Source organism: Bidens hawaiensis, unplaced genomic scaffold (genome assembly GCF_021521415.1).
Source record: "Bidens hawaiensis isolate Kalapana, Puna unplaced genomic scaffold, B.hawaiensis_p1.1 tig00012046_1, whole genome shotgun sequence".
In the NCBI taxonomy this organism is placed as follows: Eukaryota; Viridiplantae; Streptophyta; class Magnoliopsida; order Asterales; family Asteraceae; genus Bidens; species Bidens hawaiensis.
In genome coordinates this window covers 139,288-161,965 of record NW_027491967.1, presented here as the reverse complement: position 1 = coordinate 161,965, position 22,678 = coordinate 139,288, and the positions used below count along the sequence as shown (strand labels likewise).

The window sequence follows — 22,678 nt, the reverse complement described above, 5'->3', positions numbered from 1 at the left end:
CTAGTTTTGCCAAACATACCCTATATCTCCAAGAATGTCATTGATCTTCAAAGTCTTATTATAAAAAAAATTATATTATTACAAGTTTTCTAAATACACCAAACAGCCATCATAATAATCGATTGGGCCATTTTCTACTTGTGTTCCCCGACTTGAATCTGTTTAAAGTTGTAAAAATGCCACTAACTGACCCGACGTTAATGGGATGAATATTGCAATTTTTATCTGATTGTACAATATATATTTACATTTCATTTATTATTTGAAATGTTTTAATTTTTAACTTAAAATCTGTAGAGATCCACAAATATGTGCTTCATAAAATGTTTTATTAATAAACATTACCAAAAAAAGATTACATGACATGATATTATATATATTTAGTCACCCAAATGGCAATTTAGTCTTTATATAAAACATTCTCTACCTAGTCTGTTCCTCCATTGTTGAATTCTCGGTCTTTCTTTCTATTTTCAATCCTTCACTCGTATATGCATGCATGTAAATATATATACATACATACATTCATTCATTTCAAACCCGAAACTGCACATGGATCACTGGTATCACCGGAAACAACCGTCCTCCACCGTCTACCGCCTCCTCCTGTTAACCTTATACATTCACCATATAACAGCATTTGATCTCAACACAATAACTTTTGATCAAGGCTACGCTCCGTTGTTCAGCGACTTCAATATCGATCGATCTGAAGACGATACACGCGTTCGTCTCCTCCTCAATCGTCAATCCGGTATTTTGATTATAATTTAACGGAAAACTTATTCATTTTCCGTTTACGTTAGATCTGATTACGTTATTAATTTGAAAATCTGTTACAGGTTCTGGTATTATATCAACAGATTATTACAATTACGGATTCTTTAGCGCCAAAATTAAATTGCCCACTAAGAATACCGCAGGCATCGTCGTCGCGTTTTACGTAAGTATATTCGATTATTTATCAGTTTGTTTTTCGTCTCAATGGATTAGGCTTCGATTTTAGGAAACAGGGTGCATTTTGTTGAACCGTTGATGTGGCGTGCATGAAATTGAAAAATGATCCTAAACCGAAAAAACTAAACTGAAACAAAAGCCAACTGTTTGGTTGGTTTTATGTTTTTATGAAAACTGAACTTAAGGTTTGGTTTTGATCTTTTGCATATAATACAAAACGAAAAAACAGAACCGGACTAAATTTTTATGTTTTCATTTTTTGTTTCTTATTTTAAGTAACTAATTTAATAATAATATGTTAAATAGCCCAAATGTATGAGATTTATGTCTAGAGGTTATTATTTTGAGTCAATAAAATTCTTTTCGGTCCAAAATTCTTTTGAAGCTAAAATGGCAAAACCAAAATTCAAAACTAAACCGAACCAAAACCAAGCGGTTTTAAAAAATCAAAAAACCAAGTGTTGGTTTCTGGTTCGGTTTTAGCCCAGAACCGATGCACACCAAACCATGCACGCCTCTAGTTAATCAAATGGTTTTATGCAGACATCGAATGTAGATATGTTCCCTAAAACTCATGATGAACTGGATGTGGAGTTTTTGGGGAATGTAAGAGGGAAGCCGTGGAGGTTTCAGACGAATGTTTATGGTAACGGTAGCACAACACGTGGTCGGGAAGAGAGATACCGGTTGTGGTTTGATCCAAGTCAGGAGTCTCACCGGTACAGTATTCTTTGGACGCGCAACAAGATCATGTAAGTTAAATTCAGCACACTTTTACACTGTAGCCTACAAATTCTTACATTGGCAACGTGGCTCTCTAAATTTAGGAAATGTGATAGTCTAAATATAAAAAAGTTATCGTTATAAACAAAATTGTCTAAGTGAGTAATTATATAACAGTGAAGTAAATATTATTACTCTACAAGTATTAACTAGAGTAAATACCTTTATTCTATTTTATATTAGTGTTATTAATTACTCTAGTATAAAATTGTATAGTAATAATAATTACTTTCATTATTTCATTATTTGTACGTATGTTAACAATTGGACCTCAGCCCAAAAAATAAATATGCTTTATGTGATGAATTTGACTTCTGTATCAATGAGTATGGTAGGCAATGAGGCATGCTTTGTGTACAAGTGGCAACTCATAATTGAAAGGGAAAATATTAATAGATACAAACATATTCATCCTTTCTGGACTTTGACCTTAAAAGAGATGATTACGCAGCCGCTAAACGCGGCTATTTTCCCACGCTTTCTTTTCTCCCGGAAACAAGTGGCCCCGAATTATTGACAATCAAATCTCTCTTTAGTTTCTTTAGTTATTTATGTTTTATTTTTTCTCACATTTTTATTAAATTTTCGTTAATATTTTATTTCTTCAGATTTTACGTGGACGAAATCCCAATAAGAGAAGTTTTACGCGACGAGAACATGGGAGGCGACTACCCATCAAAACCAATGTCATCATACGCCACAGTCTGGGACGCCTCCACCTGGGCCACTGGTGGCGGCCGTCACAAAGTGGACTACCGCTTTGAACCTTTTACCTCGGAGTTCCACGACCTTGTCCTCCAAGGATGTCCAGTTGACCCCGTTGACGTCACCTCAACCAACTGCCTTGACGCCATTGACGAGCTCGAATCTTGCGAGTTTGCCACCATCACTCCACGTCAGCAACAAGCCAAGAAGTGGTTTAGAGAAAAATACATGTACTATAGCTACTGTTATGACCAGTTAAGGTACCCTTCTCCATTGCCAGAGTGCTCATTAATTTCTTCAGAACAAGAGTTATTTAAGAGTAACGGGAGACTAAAAAACCCCCAAAATTTTCACCGGAAATGGCGGTCCGGGAGAGGCTCACACCGGCAGCCAAATACCACAGCTACATATTAGTTACCAACCCAGGTCAGGGTAGTTACATAGTTACATTATTATATATATAACGTGTTAATTAGTCAGTCTTTAGACCTTCACTTGCTTTTTTTAAAGACCCAATAAACAATATCAAGGGGCAATAAGTCAATAAACAATATTATAGCGTTGGGTTTGAAACTTCGTGATCCTTATATCCTAATGATGACCAGATAATACATGAGTATAACTAATAACGTAGTTGAAACAATAGGTAAATTGCAAAAACCAACCAGTTACCCGAACCAAAACCATTAGCAACCTATAAACCGAAACTGGTTAGTAACCGAAAAGTGAGAAACGGGTTTCTAACCGATCCAAACCGTAAACTAGAAGCCGTTTTGGCGTTTTTAAAGAAGAACCGGTTAGTAACTGGCAAACCAAAACTGTTTATTATTGAGTTATTTAGTATTTTATTGAATTTTTGAAAACTAGTTAATAACCATATATTTCGGTTAACCACTTCGGTTGTTAACCCAACCAGTTTCAATGTCTCATAGGTTAGGTTTTTATACAAGTCAAAACCGGTTATTGTAATAACCAGTTTTAACCATGTTGGCCAATTACCATTTCGGCTATCAAACAACACGACCAAACCTAGTCAACTGTATTTTCACATCTGGGTACTGGTAGCTATTTATGTTCTTAATTTCAAACCTCAATATTGTTCGGTTCTGTTCATGACAAGCAACAACACCAAGTCTAGTATGGTTTTAATGGATTCATCAGCCATCTTTTTTTCAACGCAAAATTTTTAATCGGGGGAGCTGAACATAGGGGAATTTGTTAATCACACATAAAAACAAATATAATTTTGAAACATGTATATCACACACTGAAACAAAGAAGAAACCAATCCATGTAGATACCAGGATGCTCGAAAGAAGCATATTAACTTGCTTTTGACCCATTGGTATGAAATCAAACTGCAACGATTATGACTACAATGCAAAGCACAATCGCAACTATCACCAGAAGCAAGCAAGTCTGCACACAAACAAGACATGATCAACCAACAGTGATTAAAGAAACCTAATTAGTTATACTACGAACGATTATAAACAAGATTTATTAACTTACCATTGAAGAGTTTGCTCTTTGAGTTTTTGATGCTTTTGCAAGATGAGTTCTCGCCTGTGCAGTTGCAGCATGAGAATTCTCAATGTTGGACCCAATATCATCTGAAAACAAACAGCTCAGGCATCAACCACAACACAAAAATGAAAGATAAAACGTGACATTTTCAACCCATTTACATATTAAAGGCTCAATTGTGTTGGTGAAATTGATCAAATGAAAGAAATGAATGTAATCCAAAGTTGATTTTAATATTTTTAATGCATATAACCTCCTGGACACGGTTTTCTTTACAGATGTAAACTATTTTTGAACAAATATTGTATTTTCTAAATTCTAATCACGATTAAATATACTGATTAATTAGTAAATATTAAAATGAGCAAAAAACTACATGTAACTTTGTAAGTGAACCCAAGTCGAACCGAACCGACCCATTACCCTTCCAGTCCTACACATCCACTTGCCACCTTTCAAAAGAGTGAGAAGAGAGAAACTAATGCTTACCGATCATAGCTCCTTGCTCATGAACCAAAACAGCAAGATCTTTAAAAATCTCATTCACCTCGCCTATTTGGTTCTGAATTTCTATAATCCCTTGTTCTCTTTCTTCAATAATAGCCTCATTAAACGCAATCTCGTTATCCAACAACAGTACCTCCTGTCTGCAAACACAAAACATGAAACAATATTAATACCAACAATTCAACAAATACTACATTACTACAAGTAGAAGTGTCATACTCACCTTCTAGATTCCACAAGAAGAGCACGCTGTTCTTGACTTCTATCCGAGCTTACATCCATTTCACTTGCATCATAACTACACATAAAACCATAATAATCAAAACTCAATTCAACTTGTAAAACCTTCATATTAATTTATAAAAACTTTCACACTAATTTACCTTGAAGGAAGAGCAGGTTTAGGAGCAAGCGGAGTGTAAGCCGTCTCTCTTTCGGCTGCAAGCCGCTGCGCCTTCTGAAATTCTTTCAAAACCGCTTGAAAATCTTTCGCAAGCTTAGCATCTGTGATTTTTTTACTAGCCTGCACAACATAAAAATAACCAAGCTTTACCATCATCTCAAACAACACCACAAAACAACTAACCTTTATTAAATGTAGATACGAATCACTTACACTAACTTCCGCACGATGATCGGTTTCACTAGCTTTCTTTAGTTTCTCTGAAGTATCCTTAACCAATTGACTGATATGTAACCGTGTCTTATGCCTATCAATTAACAACATTTAATAACTAAGAAACCACATCAACAATATCATCAACACTAATCACATAAACAATTAACTTTAAATCATGAAAAAACGAAATCAAACCCTAATAACAGTGATGTAAAATGTCAGCGACGAATCGCTAGTCGGCCAGTGACTGATTAATTTTTGGGTAGTTGGGCCTTAGCTCTGGCCTTGATTCCGGCAATTTACGACAGTTTCTGGCCAATTTCCGACTATCTAGCAAATTCCGATCAATTTCTGACTAATTTCCGGCAATTTCATAACATATACATATAATAATATGTGTATATATTAAAATTACATATGAAAATATGTAAATTACATATAAAAATATATAAAACTGAAAAGTATATATAAAAATTCCAATCCGATTAATCCAAACTAATCACGAGTCACGTCCTACCGCCCGACTAACGATTTCTACAACACTGCCTAATAAGCATCAAATTTGAATAATCAAACCCTAAACCACCCACAAACTAAATAATTAAAACAAGACCGTACAATTTTTCTCTCAATTCAGGTGTATCTTTCGGTGTGCCAAGAGTATTAACCAGGCGTTGAAACGTGGAGACGCCAGTATTAATCTGGAAGATCCCAGAAGCAATCGCTTGGGTGGGATCTTGTTGCTTGAACCCGTTGGTGTATCCTCCTCGGTTCGGGCGACCCGCTTCAAGATCCTGAAAGCTCATATTCTTATCCGATTATTATACAAAACCCGGAATTTGGATTTATGGGAAATGAGGGTTGAAAGTTGCTATTGAGGTGATGAAGTGAAAAGGGTTAGCGGGAATTGGATTGAATCGGGTCGGATTTGGGATCGGAGATTGAGTAGGTGGAGAATATTTGGGCCTGAATTTGGGGGAGAATTGAGGCGAAAGCAATAATAATAATAATAATAATAATAATAATAATAATAATAATTGGGATATAAATAAATTATAAAGATAATGGAAATTAGCGGGCGGTGAGTTGTTGGATTTATTTGACGCCGGCGCGTGCAAGTTCGACCGAAATGGACACGTCATATTTTATTAATATTTTAATCAATATTTGAATCGTTTTACATGCAATTTTCCTTTTTTAACTCTAAATTTTATAGTATACACACCACAAATCTACCAATTCAACGACTTTATATATTTTAGTTTAGACTTATTTTTAATCAAAGAAACCTAAAGCCATGATGTCAATAACATATCATTCTGCTTTAATCCTATAGTTTTCCACTCTATTATTTCAGATTTTCTAACAAGCAATTATCATAATACTACAAAATGGCTCATTTTCATAATGCCCAAACCCACATTAGAATGAAGTTACACAAACGTGTTATCAAACCACCTAGAGTTTGAGACAATCATGCAACCTGTAGATATAAATATATGGTCTGCCAACTAGAACTTTGTCGCAACACAAATGACCTTGGGAGTTGACCTAAATATTTCTCCTATTTAAAGTTTTTTGAGTTGTAGTCCTATTCATCTCCACAGACCAAGCTAATATATTCTGGAGGGAAACCATTTGTAAATAAACAACTATACAAAAGCACACATATAGAGTTTAAAAATTATTTATTGACTTATTGATCTTTTCATAAACTTATTTTGAAAAGTCAGGATTTATGGCTTTTTAAATACAGTTTTTTTCCTTTTTAAAAACCTAAAATAACAGGGATTTTTGTGTTTGCTAAAAACCTTTTTAACTTGTTAGCTTTTTGAAAAAAACAATAAGTTATTTTCAAACTTGATCCCAAACATACTTTAAGAGCATTCTCATCCTTTTATCTACATTCAAATCCAAAATTACACAAAACATGATTACATTTCTTTCTCATTTTTTATTAATACATTTTCTCTCTTCTTTCCTCACAACCAATTTAAAAAAATATTAAAAAATTATAGATGGTGAACAATAATTTTTAGATATTCAAAAAAAACACTCTATTATTTTTCTCTCTTTCTCTCATAACATTCTAAATCACTTCCTACATTAGAAGAACACCTCTTATGAAATATAGGGGATATGATGTGAACGGTCTAATCGAGTGTTACGTAAAATACAAAAACTGAACAGGGTCGAAACGAAAATAATAATATGGTTTTTTTAAGAATTTTTAAATTAAAGACAGAAATGGTTAGGTGTTATATGGTTTCTGTCAGGGTCTATTAAGGCGATTCAGCAGTTAAAACTTTTTTCTTTCTCAAACGAAAAGAAAGACGTGTGAATTTTATTTGATTTAGTCTACACATGTATTTCTAGATAATTTTTTGTTTTGTACATGGAGATTATATTAATGTATTTTGTTATGGATTATAATGCTTTGCAAGTATTTTTACATGCTTGATTATGATATCGCCACACACAGATTATATAACAATTGGATTTAACTTTCTATAAAAATAAATATAGAAATAAAAGTTCAGAGATAGAAAGTAGTCTAGTAACATCCTTCCTCTCAATATCAAAAGGAATGTACTTCACATTTCACAATATCGTATAAGGGCAATGTGGCCGATAAGGTATATGAGGCAAAGATTCTATGATACCTTTTATTTGATATAGCAGCGGTCAATTAATTCAGAATTTCTATAGACCTAGTAAAAATAAGCATATTTGTTAAAACATGTCAAAATACTGGAAACTAATAATATAAAAAAAGTTAAAATCAAAAGTAAACGCAATCAGATATTCCAAATAATAAAAGTTTCACAAACATAATAATTGATCACAATATTACTGTATCACAATTTTATCAATTCATTCTAATACGTAGGAATACTATCAAACAATAAACATGTTTATATTTCATAGAAGAAACACATTTGATGACCTAAGTTAAACATGGGGCAGACTACGGGCTATATAATAGATGATTCAAATAATTTCAAATTTCAAATATAAAAGTCCAGTCAAAGGTTGTTAATGTTATTTATGTATAGAGTTTGTTACTGCTTATTTAGAGGGATTGACTCCTTGTTTAGTGGGTAGGACATTTGTATTTAAAGGATGTATCTTGGTAAATAATATTCATTGAAACTTTTTACTCTTTCATGGTATCACGCTAGTAGCCTACCCACCCAAATCTTCAATCATTATTTCTTCTCTAACCTTAATCTCCATGGCTGAATCTTCCATCCGCTCCTCCGTGGATCCCTCCGCCACTCCCCTGCACACTCTTACCCATCTCATCACTATTAAGCTCTCTTCCACTAACTACCTCCTCTGGAAGAATCATGTATACCCGGTTCTTTCATACCTCAACCTCCTCCGTCATATTGACGACACCGTCGCACCACCAGAATCAGTCATTGCTAATGAACAAAGTGTTCCAAATCCCGAATTTATCTCATGGAAAGAGGCAGACCACCGTGTTCTGTTACTTATGCAATCCATCTTCACAGAAGAAGCCATGGCGGAAGCCATCGGCTACACCTCCTCCTACCAGGTCTGGCAAGCTCTTGAGCATGCCTATAGTCATCATTCTCTCGAACGAGTGCACACTCTTTGTGATTTTCTCCGCCAATTACTAAAAGGGAACTCTACTGTCATCGAGTACAGCCGGAAATTTAAATCTCTTTGTGATCAGTTGGCCGCCATCGGTGAACCAGTCTCTGATGCAGACAAACGCCATTGGTTTTTATGTGGTCTCGGGTCCTCTTTTGAGACCTTCTCCACTGCTCAAAGACAAATCAAACCACCACCGCCATTTCGTGATCTTCCTGCCCAGGCAGAGAATCATGAGTTGTTCCTTCAAACTCTAAACAATCACTCAGCCCCTCAAGCTGCGTTTTCTGCTCACACAAATCGTTATCAATCAAAATCGGGTCGAGACTCATCACAACGCGGACGATTCCGCGGATCTAGCTCTAACCGGGGTTGCGCTACCACGAGCAGACGTCCAACCCACTGCCAACTATGCAGGAAGGATGGACATTATGCTAGTTCGTGTCCAAATCTATCAACTTATGCTCAACAAGTTGTACCCCTCGATGCTAACCTCGCCCAAGCCTTTCACGCTCAATGCAACCTTGCTCAAAACACTCCCGATTGGACAGCCGACTCCGGTGCCACGATTCATATGCTTCATTCCTCTGAAGCTCTAGATGAATCTCATGCTGACTCCGGTCACACTCATGTCACTTTTGATAACGGACAATCTTTACCCGTCACTCAAATTGGTAACACAAAACTTAATTCCAAATTACCTTTAAAAAATGTTCTTGTTGTTCCTAATCTCACCAAAAATATACTATCCATTAGTAGATTAACAAATTATTCACCGGTTGATGTCTTGTTTTCTAATCATTTTTTTCACATTCAGGACCGAAAAACGGCGGCGGTCCTCGCTAGAGGTACTTGTGAAAATGGATTTTATGTCATTTCGCAAAGTCACAAGTCATTTGTTGCTGCTCTTGCTGCTCCTCATCTTCGTGCTTCGTTTAATAAATGGCATAGTCGCCTAGAACATGTCTCATTTGATGTTATTTCTTTTCTAAGTAAACTTGGACAAGTTTTTGTTACTTCGTTGTTACCCAAACCGGGTTTATGTTCTTCATGTCAATTATCTAAGGCACATCGATTACCGTTTATTGAAAATAATAAAAGATCGTCACATGTTTTAGACTTGATCCATTGTGATCTTTGGGGTCCCGCACCCATTCCATCCAAAGATGGACATCTATATTATGTTATTTTTGTGGATGATTTCTCACGTTTCACATGGTTTTACCCTTTAAAATTTAAGTCTGATTTTTATAATGTTCTCACCATTTTTTTAAACTTTGCCTAAACCCAATTTGCGTGCAAAGTAAAAGTGTTTCAAAGTGATGGTGGAACTGAGTTCACTAATAATCGGGTTCAACATCTTTTTCAAGAACGGGGTATTTTTCATAGACTTTCTTGCCCTCATACACCCCAACAAAATGGAAGAGCCAAACGCAAACACCGTCACATCACAGAAACGGGTTTAGCAATGATGTTCAATTTTCATGCACCGGCCAACCTATGGCTTGATTCTTTCACATCTGCTACCTACATAATAAACCGTCTTCCTACCCCGCTTCTTGACAACAAATCTCCATTTGAACTTATTTTTAACCAACCACCATCATATGCTAATTTTCGTGTGTTCGGATGTCGAGTTTTTCCTTACTTACGGGATTATGCTAAGCACAAACTTCTTCCAAGAAGTGCACCTTGCATTTTTATAGGATATAGCCCTAAACACAAAGGCTATAGATGCTTAGACCCATCCACATCACAAGTTTACATAACTCGTCATGCCAAATTTGATGAGGACACTTTTCCCTTCACAGGTGTTGCTCCAACCATTGATGAAACAAAGCTCCTATTCTCAAATTATGATGATTCTCTTCCACAACCTCAATCTCAACTTACACCCAGCAACTCTCCGGCCCAATACCAATTAATCATGACATTCCAAGTCCAACCCCACATACTAACCCATCTTGTTCAATTTGTCCAGATCCAACTAATCAGGACATTCCAACTCCTCAAGTCCCTAACCCACTCACACATACCCCACCTAATTCCCCCACCACACAAACCTCACCTGTCACCACACAAAATAACACAATACTTACTTCACCCATTCCTTCCCCTAATATTCCTACTCCACCAACAGCCCCTCAACCACTCCCCACTGATCCCGTAATTCCTCCTAACCCCTGCCCCCACCCCCACCTCCACCTCCCTCCAACTCAACACATCACATGCATACTCTCTTAAAGTCAGGAATCCACAAAATTAAGCACTTTGCTAATCTAACTGACTTTTCATCAAACCAACTTCATCATGCATTATTTTCCACCAATATCCCAAAAGGATTCAAAACCGCCTCAAAAAATTCCAACTGGGTATCCGCCATGCATGACGAAATCACTGCCCTTCACAACAACAACACGTGGGAACTTGTTCCAAGACCCACTCACTCAAACGCTGTTGGCTCGAAATGGATATATCGTATTAAATATAAAGCTGACGGCTCCCTTGATCGCTACAAAGCCCGACTGGTAGTTCTAGGATTCACGCAAGTACCCGGCTTGGATTTCTCACACACTTTCAGCCCTGTTGTTAAGGCGTCCACAATACGAGTTGTACTTAGTCTTGCCACTATATACAATTGGAAACTTCATCAACTTGATGTCGACAACGCCTTTTTAAACCGGCATTTAACCAAAAAGGTATACATGGAACAACCACCGGGTTTCACTAATTCAAAATTCCCTAACCATGTGTGTTGTCTGAAACGTGCTCTTTATTGGCTCAAACAAGCACCACGTGCTTGGTTTCAACGCCTAAGTTCCTTTCTTAGTACTCTCGGTTTTCAATGTAGTCGAGTTGATCTGTCTCTTTTTGTTTACAAAAATGAAAGTGTTCTACTTTACTTACTCGTTTACGTCGACGACATTATACTCACCGGTAACAATGAAATGGTTATCAACACTTTCACCACTCGGCTACATAACGAATTCAAAATCAATGATCTCGGGAAATTAAATTATTTCCTAGGTCTTGAAGTCATCCAAAATTCATCAGGTTTATTCCTAAGTCAAGCCAAATACGCTCATGACATCCTAACTCAAGCCGGACTCCTTGATGCCAAACCTATAGCCACTCCTCTCACCACAACAGACACTTTCACATCCATCGACACCCCATTCCATGACCCGACCTTCTATCGTTCCCTCGTGGGAGCCCTTCAATACCTAACCATAACAAGACCGGACCTTTCCTATACCGTAAACCAAGCCAGCCAACACCTACAAAACCCAACCACCACTCATTTTCAGCTTGTAAAAAGAATACTACGTTATGTTAAATCTACACTTTCTTTTGGTTTAACTTTTGACAGGCCACTCAAAACAAGTATCGTCGGATACACCGATGCGGATTGGGCACGTTGCATAGAAACAAGACGTTCCACCTATGGTTACTCTATCTACTTAGGAGGAAATTTAGTCTCTTGGAGTGCAAAGAAGCAACCAACTGTTTCGCGTTCGAGTTGTGAGTCTGAATATAGAGCAATGGCCAACACGGCAGCCGAGATCATTTGGTTAACTCACTTGCTACAAGAACTACATGCTCTACCACCAGGCCGACCAACCATTTTATGTGACAACAAGAGTGCATTGTTCTTAAGCCAGAACCCGATCTCACATAAACGCGCTAAACACATTGACATTGATTATCATTTTGTTCGGGAGCTAGTATCCGCGGGTCGCATGTGCACTAAATTTGTTCCTACAACGCTTCAAGTTGCAGATATCTTCACCAAAAGCTTACCTCGACCTTTGTTCGAATGCTTTCGCGCCAAGCTTCGTGTCGGACCCCTACCCGTACGCTTGAAGGGGGGTAATAGATAATTCAAATAATTTCAAATTTCAAATATAAAAGTCCAGTCAAAGGTTGTTAATGTTATTTATGTATAGAGTTTGTTACTGCTTATTTAGAGGGATTGACTCCTTGTTTAGTGGGTAGGACATTTGTATTGAAATGATGTATCTTGGTAAATAATATTCATTGAAACTTTTTACTCTTTCAGTATAATAGTACACACTGACACACACACTAAATGTCATTATGGTATTGTCTAATTATATAGTGTATAATGATAGAATTAGATAGAAATATATAACGATTACTTTTTCTATTCAAGTCCCTTCATACACTTTGTAGGTTAACAAAACCATATTTGATTTTCTTTCTATATTTATTGTGGGAATGTGGGGTTAGGAGACATATTGAAAAAAATATTCCCAACACTATGTGACGTATAATTAGTGATAACCAAAGTGTACACGTAGCCATTAGGCCGGTAGCAAGGACAAAAAGATACATATTTCATATTTGTGTGGGGATGAATGATATTCCATCGCACGTAATAGCCCTCTTAAACAAACGTGGCTGTGCTTTGCTGGGGCAAAGGAAATTATTTTAACATTTGAAAGTCAAGTAAGACCTTACATTTTCAATCAGTTACACAACTCACACCTTTTAAGGAAAAATACCTATGTTGAAAACTTGAAATACCCTTGATCTAGACACTAGGTGCGTTCGTTTCATAAAATTTATGGGAATTCAAAAGAATTGAAATTAAAATCACATGACATGACGTGTTAGTTTCGTTGAAATTTTTATCTTAATTTCATTTTGGTGTGTTCGTTGTCAAAGAATTGGAATTGGATATCAATTCTTTCAGATTTTTTTAGATAAAGGAATTCCAAATCCTTTCAAAATGTGGAGGACTTCAAGTAAATTCATTGGAATCTTTGATAGGTCGACGTTTCGGGTGTGTTCGTGTTCAGGTCGGTGCTCCGGGTCGTAGCACTTTCAGGTCGGCGCTTTGGGTTGGTTCGTGTCCAGTTCGATGCTCCAAGTGATTTGCGTTCGTCACCCCAGGCCAGTTCGCATTTAGCTCGATGCACCGGGTCACTTCGGTTTGACACTTCGAGTCAATTCACTTCGGTTCGACACTCCGTGTTAGTATGGTTCAACGCTTCGCATCAAAGCGCGTCTGGTTCGTATTTGTCGATTTTTCGAGTTTTTATATTTTTTTTGAATGTGGACAGTGAATAAAGCATTTTATTTTATTTTTACTCTTTTTGTTTTTTATTTATATATAAGTTATGAATTTTTTATTATTATTTTTGAATGTTTTTTTGAGTGGTTTTTTATCTTAATAGAAAACCCCTAAAAATTCAAAAGAAATAATAAAATAAGCATAACACAAAATATAAACAAAAAATCTAAAAAAAATACTAAAATGATACTAAAATGTTTCTGCCGTTATCCTCGTTAAAAAAAACTTGAAACTCGTTCTGACCCAAACCAAAACAGCCTTTTTTTAATTGACCTATTCTGACCCAAACCTGTTTCGACCATTACATGTTTCAACCCATGAGTCGTTCGACCCAACCAATTTGCCACCCCTACCTGAAGGTGGTTGATGTGCTAAAAGTAATTGTAAAATTATTAACTAAATTATGTTAATCTAGACACTAAGTAATACTTTATACTCTCTTAAACTCGACTAAACTACTAACTGGCAAGTGGACCGATCGACTCTAGTAAAGCTAAGTAAGTCCCGATATCGAACCCACGAGACTCTTTAAATTACGTAATTTAACTAATTAGACTCGACAAACCGACACGATTATTTATTTTTATAATTATTAAAGGGGGTTCTAAATTATAAATATTAAACTAATAACTTAATCTAATATAGAAAGACAAGTAAACAAAACACAAGAAAATTTAATCCAACTGACTTAGATGATGATGAAAAACCACTTAGACTAGAATCCTCTAAGTTGCACGTATAAATTAATCGGGAAAATGCTTGTTATGGAGCTGGTATTATAAAATGGACACTTAAAAGAAAACCCGAACATGACCCCTAACCCTTTTCAAGAAGACACATATGGGTTTCTAATGAGTTTTAAGACACACCAGTTTTATATATTAGACTCGCTTATAATTAACTAAATAATTATGAATGAGTTCCTTTATATTGAAATCCTACCTTACAGCGCGTAAATCAAATGTATTTTAAAATTCAATTGACTTGAAAGACAATGTTAACCAATCAAACCTAGACGGACTCCTTACGAAGAACTAAATCTTGCAATCTTAATTAAAAAAGATGTAACAAATACCCTATCACTTCACAGCTCTTTAGCTTAGTGGCATACTGTTATTTGTTTAATTAATAATATTGTTCCTATGATCTTATTCGAATTGTTAGTGCATTATTTAGTCGTCTCGGTCTTTGTTTATTATTTAATGTGTCTTTATTTGTATAAAAGGGCTTTTTGGTAACTTCACCAGTCCATTCGTGTATTTATAGGGTCATTCGTTAAGTATGTTTAACGAATGAACCCATACGTTGCTATTATTATTAGCCATTCGTTAAGGTTGTTTAACGAATGAGCTTATCCGTTATGATTATTTACCATTCGTTAAGTGTGTTTAAATAATGAGGTATAGCGAATGAGTCATTCGCTATACTTTTAGTTAAGATAGGGATTGAAGACGAATGTATCCCATTCGTTATGGAATTTATTATGAATGGGACTTCATCTTCTATATATACATGTAACATGGTTCGTAAATTAACAAGTGTGATTATATTATTCTCTGAGTGTCGTTACTCTGCCGAATTGCTCTCTCAACACACACACACACACTTCACATATAACGTATTACACATTCAATCACCTATAACATATCACAAAACTAGATCCATAGTTATGTATTGAAATCGATTCGTCCGTAATAGGTTTCTCAAGTGGTATCAAAGCCTAGACGTTCGATTGTTAAGGTAAATTGATGTTGAATTGATATGAATTGCTGAGTATTCAGTGTTTAATTGTTATAGTTTGTGTTCTGAAACCGTGCTATTGATTTTGAATCGATTATCATTAAGTAATGGATAATTGAGATCTAATTGACTATAATACAGTTCGTAATCAGAGTTACAAGCTTCGTGTTAGTTTAACTGGTTTATTGTGGATGATTTAGTTGGAATTGAAGTGAAATCGTATGTGTACGGAACAGAGTATGGTTTGAGAAATTTTGGACGAGTTCACTTGAGAATTGGACGTTTGGATTGATAAGGATTTGTTCGCGGGGTTATTACGAGTTTATTGAGCTATTACTTGTTGAATTTGGTATTGATACAGACGAGAATTACGTGTTTGATCAATGTTTGGATTTGCGTTTGGATCTGAGTTGTTTGAAGATCTGGAAATCTGTTAAAGATTTGAAGATCTCATTCTTTACGTATAATGATTCATTCGTTATACTGTAACTGCTCATGCGCTACAGACTTATAACCATTTTTGACACGTGGCAAGTTGTTATAACTGCTCATTCATGTACCGTAGACCATTCGTCATCTAAACATCATTCGTGACAGTTTCATTGGTTTTCAAGATACCCATTCGTGATAGACCTATTCGCTATCAACATAACCCTATTCGTCAAACCTGTTCGTTATGCTATTTGTGTGGTCATTCGTTTATTGATTCGTTATAACCATTCGTTACACATTTGGTATCATTCGTTATAGTAATTCGTGATACCATTCATTACCAGAACCATTCTCATTTGTTACGTTAACCTTATACCATTCGTGTTACTATTCATCATTCGTTACCAAAACTTATTCATTCGTTACAAGAAAGTACACTTTACACCCTTAAGTTTTAAACTTAGACTTGTTGATCATTTAAACTCAAATTTTTGACATGGCTAACTTTTATGCGTTAGCATCTCAAAATATGATGATGCAACAATTGCTACACTTAGACGCTGAAATCTGTTCACATTTAAGATGTCCTCGACTTATTAAATTCAGTGACTTTGCTAAGTGGAAACCAAGATTCCGAGAACATTTAGGATCCGTACATCCTGATTGCTTTAGATGTCTTGATGATGTTTATATCGCTCCATTGCTTGGTGATGCAACTACATGTTTTGAGCCAAAGGCTTTTTCTGCTTATACACAGGAATAGAGTAAAAAGGTGGCCTTACTAGATACTATTTTCCACCAGGTGGGAAGTATAAAGATTTGTGCTTCTTTGTTTCAAAACCTAAAGATGAGAAGCATGGGTAATACATAAGAGAGTAAAAAGGTCATGTTAAAGTTTCAATTCAGAAACTTTTGTTTGTTATTCCAACATCTGATTGCTTAAATGAACAAACAATAAAATGGAACCATCTGAATCAGATTAGATTGACACTAGCAAGAATGCTTTACCGAGTTCTTATTCTACCTTTCTACTTTTTTTGAAAGAGAATTCATTTTTTAAATATGAGGATTTAACATCAATGAATTTATGCAAAAGATAGAGGAAAGGGAATATGATTTGAAGTGTCAGAAATCATCGAAAGATAACCAAGATCCAACATTGTATGGAGGATTCTTACCATTAAGCAGCTCGTCAGCTCCAATCAATGCTTTCCTATCTCAAACCTCTCAGAAAATGCCATCGTCTTTCAATGAACAAATGCATAATGTTTGTTTTATGGCTTCTTGATCGAAAAGCAATTCAAATGGATCAAATGCTTCATTTCCAGGTGTTGGTAATGCTTCAAATCAACCACCAAATGTAAACATGAAGGAGGCGGAACAATATTTTCCATTCTAGGTGCCTTTATGAGCTCATATGAGAACTTGATGAGTGGTAAAATTGCCATAAGTGAGCTTACTGATGAAGATTATGATCAGATTGATCCAGATGATCTGGAACTCATGGACTTGAAGTGGAATATGGCCATGATTGTCAGAAAAGTCAAGAGGTTTATGCCAAGAACGGGAAAAGACTTACCGACTTTGAACAAGAGGATTGGTTTTGATAAGATTAAGGTGAGATGCTATAATTGTCAGGACTTTGGTCACTTTGCCAAAGAATGTGACAAGCCAAAGAAAGAATACACTGGACCCGTAATCAAGATAAAAGCTCAGGTAAGAAGTACAATGAATCAAATGAAAAGGCTTATGGGGGTGACTCTTTTAAGTCTGCTGGCTCACAAGCACTACTAACTGCTGATGGAATAGATTAGAATCAAAGGTTTCTGGGTAATGGTATTGGAAATCAAGCAAATCTTGGTGTAACACCCCGTAACCGCAGCGGAAACGTACACGAGATGCAACAGACACATTTGATATCAACAACATTGCTTATAAAGAAAACACCACTACATTAATTTAAAACGAATTACATTGTTCCGAGTTTCGTTACCATCTAGGTGTTATCACATAAGTTTTACCGATAGTACATTAACATATTTAAAACAAAATATAGACTCTTTTCTAAGGCTCCCATCCTTCTTTTTCACGAATAGTACAGGTGCACCCCACGGGGAATAACTAGGACGTATAAATCCTTTATCCAACAATTCTTGCAACTGATTGGACAGTTCTTGCATCTCGGATGGTGCAAGTCGGTAGGGCGCCTTAGCAACAGGGCCAGCTTGAGGTAATAAGTCGATTCTGAATTCGACCTGTCGGGTTGGCGGTAATCCAGGAAGTTCCTCTGGGAAAACTTGTGGAAATTCGCGTACAACGGGAATATCGTCCACTCATTTTCCTCAGAATCAGTGGCCGTCAGGCTCGCTAGATACGCCACACATCCCTGACGTATATATTTTAACACCTTGAGGTGGGATATAAATGGTATCATGGTGCCGGATTTTTCTCCTTGCACTAATACCTCCTCGTCATCCGACACCCGGATCTTGACGATTTTCTTTTCACAGTTTATTTCTACCTTGTTACGTGCTAACCAATCCATTCCCACTATCACGTCAAAACTACCCATTTCTACCGGTAACAAGTCAATCAGAAAGGATTGTTCGTTCAGAAAAAAAGGGCAATTCCGAACTATCTGATTAACTATCATGGTTTTACCGTTAGCGACTTCTACGGTGTAAGGTTCTATGGTTTCACCAATAGGAAGGTTTGCTATCGACAGGAATCTAACGGAGACAAAACTTCTATCGGCGCCTGTATCAAATAATACAGAAGCATAATGATCAGAGACGAGTAATGTACCTGTCACTACGCTGGGGTCCTGGCGTGCCTCGTTCGCCCCCATCACGAATGCTCGGCCTCGCGCCAGATTGGAAGACGATGCCTGACCCGAGGGTTGCCTCCCGTTTCCTCCCTGGTTCAGTTTCGGACAGTGTCTTTTGAAGTGATCTGTGCTGCCGCATTCATAGCAAGCACGGCTGGTGGTCACCATTTGGTTTCCTTGCGGGTTTTGCTGTCGGGCTGGTTGGGTCCTAAATGGCTGCGCACGGATAGGTTGCGGTTGTCGGTTCAGATTTTGCAGGGTTGTCCTACAACTCGGTGCGTAGTGCCCATTCCTGCCACACCGGTGGCACACTACCTCCTTGCACACGCCACCATGCTGGCAACCGCATTTCCCACATTTAGGGAATGCCCCTTTCTACGATTCCTGCCTTCCGCCTGAACTAGTCATGGTGTAGTTCTGGGCAGTGGGTCTAGCACGTTTACCTTGCTGCTTTTCCTGGGTCCTATGGTCATGTGAACTCCGCTTCCCCCCAGCGGACTCTCCTGCCACCTTCAGTGACCCGCTTCTTACGAAATCATACGTGACGATACCAGCTTGCGTCACCGCACCCTCATACGTCTGGTGTCCCCCAGAATTGACTATACTCCTTACTACTGGAGTTAGTCCCCAAATATAACGCTCCACCCTCTTCGACTCTGGGGTGACCATCCATGGTACCAATCGCGCCAACTCATTAAACCGGTTCGTATAACCCAAGTGGTCCGCCCCCTGCATCTCCAGATTCCACAATTCATTTTCTAATTTCTGCAATTCGTTTCTCGGGCATAAATGTTCCAATACAAGAGCCTTGAGCTCTGTCCAGGTCATGCGGTTTGTCGTCGCCTGACCGCGAGTCTGCACTATGGTGTTCCACCATGTCAAGGCATGGTCCGTGAGTGTGCAGGTGGCGTACTTAACGACACAATCCTCAGGGCAGTTGCTGATGTTCACAACGGATTCTATTTTCTCGATCCATTTAACTAACCCATTTGGTCCTTCAGACCCGCTAAACTCTAGAGGTCTGCACAACATAAAGTCCTTGATCGAACATCCCCTGGATGCACGAATCGGTTCAGTACGGTTCGTCTCTACCGTAGGTATAGGGCCATTACTGTCTGTAACGACCACCCTAGGCGGTGCGTCATTACTCGGAATCGTGTTATCATTCTGCGGAGGATTAGTATTTCGTTCCCCGTCATTATTGGTGGTCGTTTGATTGCTCGGAGGGGTTGGATTGGTCGAATTGTTAATACTGGCGGCGATGCGCGATACTATATCCGGTATCGCCGCCTCCAACTGTCGAGCAATCAAACGGCTCACGTCCACTTCCGACAATTGGGCTGAGCGTTTTGGTGCCATTCTACACAACATCAAGAAATATATATAATTAATACAAGTTCCAATCATAAAACACAACAAACATTCCATTCATTAACAAACATTAGTACATTTTACATCCATATCAGTTCACATACGTTTCCTGGCATCATTACATATGTTAAGTTTTCCTACATAGGGCCTATGTCGGCATCATCTCGACATAACCCACAATGGGTCAGTGCTTGAATGATACCCAAAAGTATCTATAACGATATACCCCAAATGAGACCCTCTAAGGGCCAGTGGTTGTATTATAACTACCCAAGATTCACTCTATGTTAGCATCACCACTAACTGCTTACACAGAGTATCAAAAAGCGGCCCCTGTCTACTCCCGTCCTAACACAACTAAACACGGTGGTATACCAACCACACCAACACCGCCGCCATCCCCACAATCACTGCCATTAAACCCCGGATCCGTGTTTCCATCCGGTCAATCAACCCCAGGGAGTAGGCGTCCTCCCTCCTCAGCTGCGCGATCGCATGCTGGCTGTCCAGTATGCAATCCACCAAGAGGTTCCTCCTCTGAATACCCACCGTCAAGGCGGTGGTGTGCTCATTCATCCGGTCGGTGAGCACCCGGAGCCACGCCGCCTCGGTGGAGGGACGCTCATCCCTCACTGGCCTGGGGGTACCCTACACAGGTGGCGGCACAGGCCCGGGCTGGGGGCGGGAGGACTCGCCTCTGTGGTAAGTGGATCTGGGTGGGGTAGAGGTAGGTCGGACATGTGGGATACTGATCCGCGCCGTGAGGCGGGGTCCGAATCCGGGGGGTGCAGGGGCGGCCTGTGGTGCGGGTGGGGTAGGGGATCTGGCAATCCTAGCTGGGGAGGACTGGCCGGAACTCCTAAGGCTAGCCTCGCTAGGCTCTGTGCTAGATGCTACTAGTGGGCTCCCAGAGTCCCCGGAGCTGACCTCCTCCGGGTCCTCCTCAATCGACAAACTAGGAGTTCTTGACAGTTTACCTGCACACAAGTTAACAAACATATAGTTCTTTCCATAGTGTAAATCATAATCAAATTAATATACACTTATTTATACAACTTGACCACATAACAATATTATCACATATTTGCACGTATGTTGCCAATTTTACCTATTAAAGTCCCCCGTGACATTTCCCTGAATTCCCTCGTGCAGACAAGTCTGTTATTATGTTCCGGACCATAATAACCCACTTGTCCATCCAAGTTCATCCCGATCTCGTCACAATAAATTATTAGTTGATATTCAGATCCTATAATACTTGAGCTACTGGTTATATTTTAGGTATCTTTTAAAGACATCCTAATTCTTTATAACCAATGGCTCTGATACCAAGTTCTGTAACACCCCGTAACCGCAGCGGAAACGTACACGGGATGCAACAGACACATCTGATATCAACAGCATTGCTTATAAAGAAAACACCACTACATTAATTTAAAACGAATTACATTGTTCCGAGTTTCGTTACCATCTAGGTGTTATCACATAAGTTTTACCGATAGTACATTAACATATTTAAAACAAAATATAGACTCTTAAGCTTCCACAAAATAGCACACATCAGCAAGCACGTATCATTCATTCCAATTTTGGTGTACCTAGAAAGCATGTAAAGAAAACGGGTCAACTACGAATAGTTGGTGAGTTTCACTAATATAAGTAAACCATGACAAATCATTTTAATAATCATAAATTAATGATGTAATTATGCTGAGCCTACAAGTGAAAACTCTGTTAACCCAGAAACACATTTAATAACCTCTGGGGACACTGTTAACCCAGAAATACATTTAATAACCTCTGGGGACACTGTTAACCCAGAAATACATTTAATAGCCTCTGGGGACACTGTTAACCCAGAAATACATTTAATAACCTCTGGGGACACTGTTAACCCAGAACACTGTTTCGGGCCTTACAATATTAGCAACTCAGACAATTACCATCTTAATACATTACCGTACGATTCCCGTACAATAAACATTATATAAATACATTGATTTCCATGCAATCGGCATGTACTTAAACACTTTGATAAAAACATGCTTTCCGCCCCGGGAAAATATTTAAAACAGTTCAGTAAAAAGGGGCTCGTGAAACTCACCTTCTTGTGAGCAAGATGTACTACGGTGCACGGCTACTGGTACAGATCTGTAATACGATCCCCCAAATCGTTACTACACAATTTCTATCAATATAACTTAAATTCGTGTTAACCGGTACGTCTGGGGACACTGTTAACCCAGTACCGTACACGATCCAGGGACAATGTTAACCCCGAAATACTTTTCAGGACTTAGATTGTGATATCACTTAGAGTTCTTTAGTCAAAACTACCGTTAGTTTGTTTTCTCGTTTTGCGTGCCTAGCACGGTTATCCGTCTTTATGTTTTCAAAAATGAGTTTGACCACACACGACCCGAAAATAGTTGTTATTGATATTTTCATTAAAGTGGTGAAATGAGAGCTCGGTTAGACACCCCGTTTGGCC

General features: G+C 38.0%; 2 protein-coding genes across 2 annotated transcripts; one reads left to right on the top strand and one right to left on the bottom strand.

Annotated features, from left to right (window-relative positions):
* Positions 1–552: 552 nt before the first annotated feature.
* On the top strand, positions 553–2,925 carry LOC143539774 (putative xyloglucan endotransglucosylase/hydrolase protein 30). Its single transcript, XM_077032991.1, has 4 exons — positions 553–754; positions 843–943; positions 1,501–1,709; positions 2,349–2,925. The coding sequence occupies exons 1-4, from the start codon at positions 553–555 to the stop codon at positions 2,857–2,859; spliced, it is 1,023 nt and encodes a 340-aa protein (XP_076889106.1). The 3' UTR covers positions 2,860–2,925.
* A 663-nt stretch (positions 2,926–3,588) lies between these two features.
* LOC143539783 (syntaxin-22-like) lies at positions 3,589–6,106 on the bottom strand. Its single transcript, XM_077032997.1, has 7 exons — positions 5,717–6,106; positions 5,096–5,189; positions 4,863–5,002; positions 4,703–4,777; positions 4,462–4,619; positions 3,958–4,058; positions 3,589–3,864 (listed from the first exon to the last, which is right to left on the bottom strand). The coding sequence occupies exons 1-7, from the start codon at positions 5,902–5,904 to the stop codon at positions 3,799–3,801; spliced, it is 822 nt and encodes a 273-aa protein (XP_076889112.1). The 5' UTR covers positions 5,905–6,106; the 3' UTR covers positions 3,589–3,798.
* Between the last annotated feature and the right edge of the window lie 16,572 nt (positions 6,107–22,678).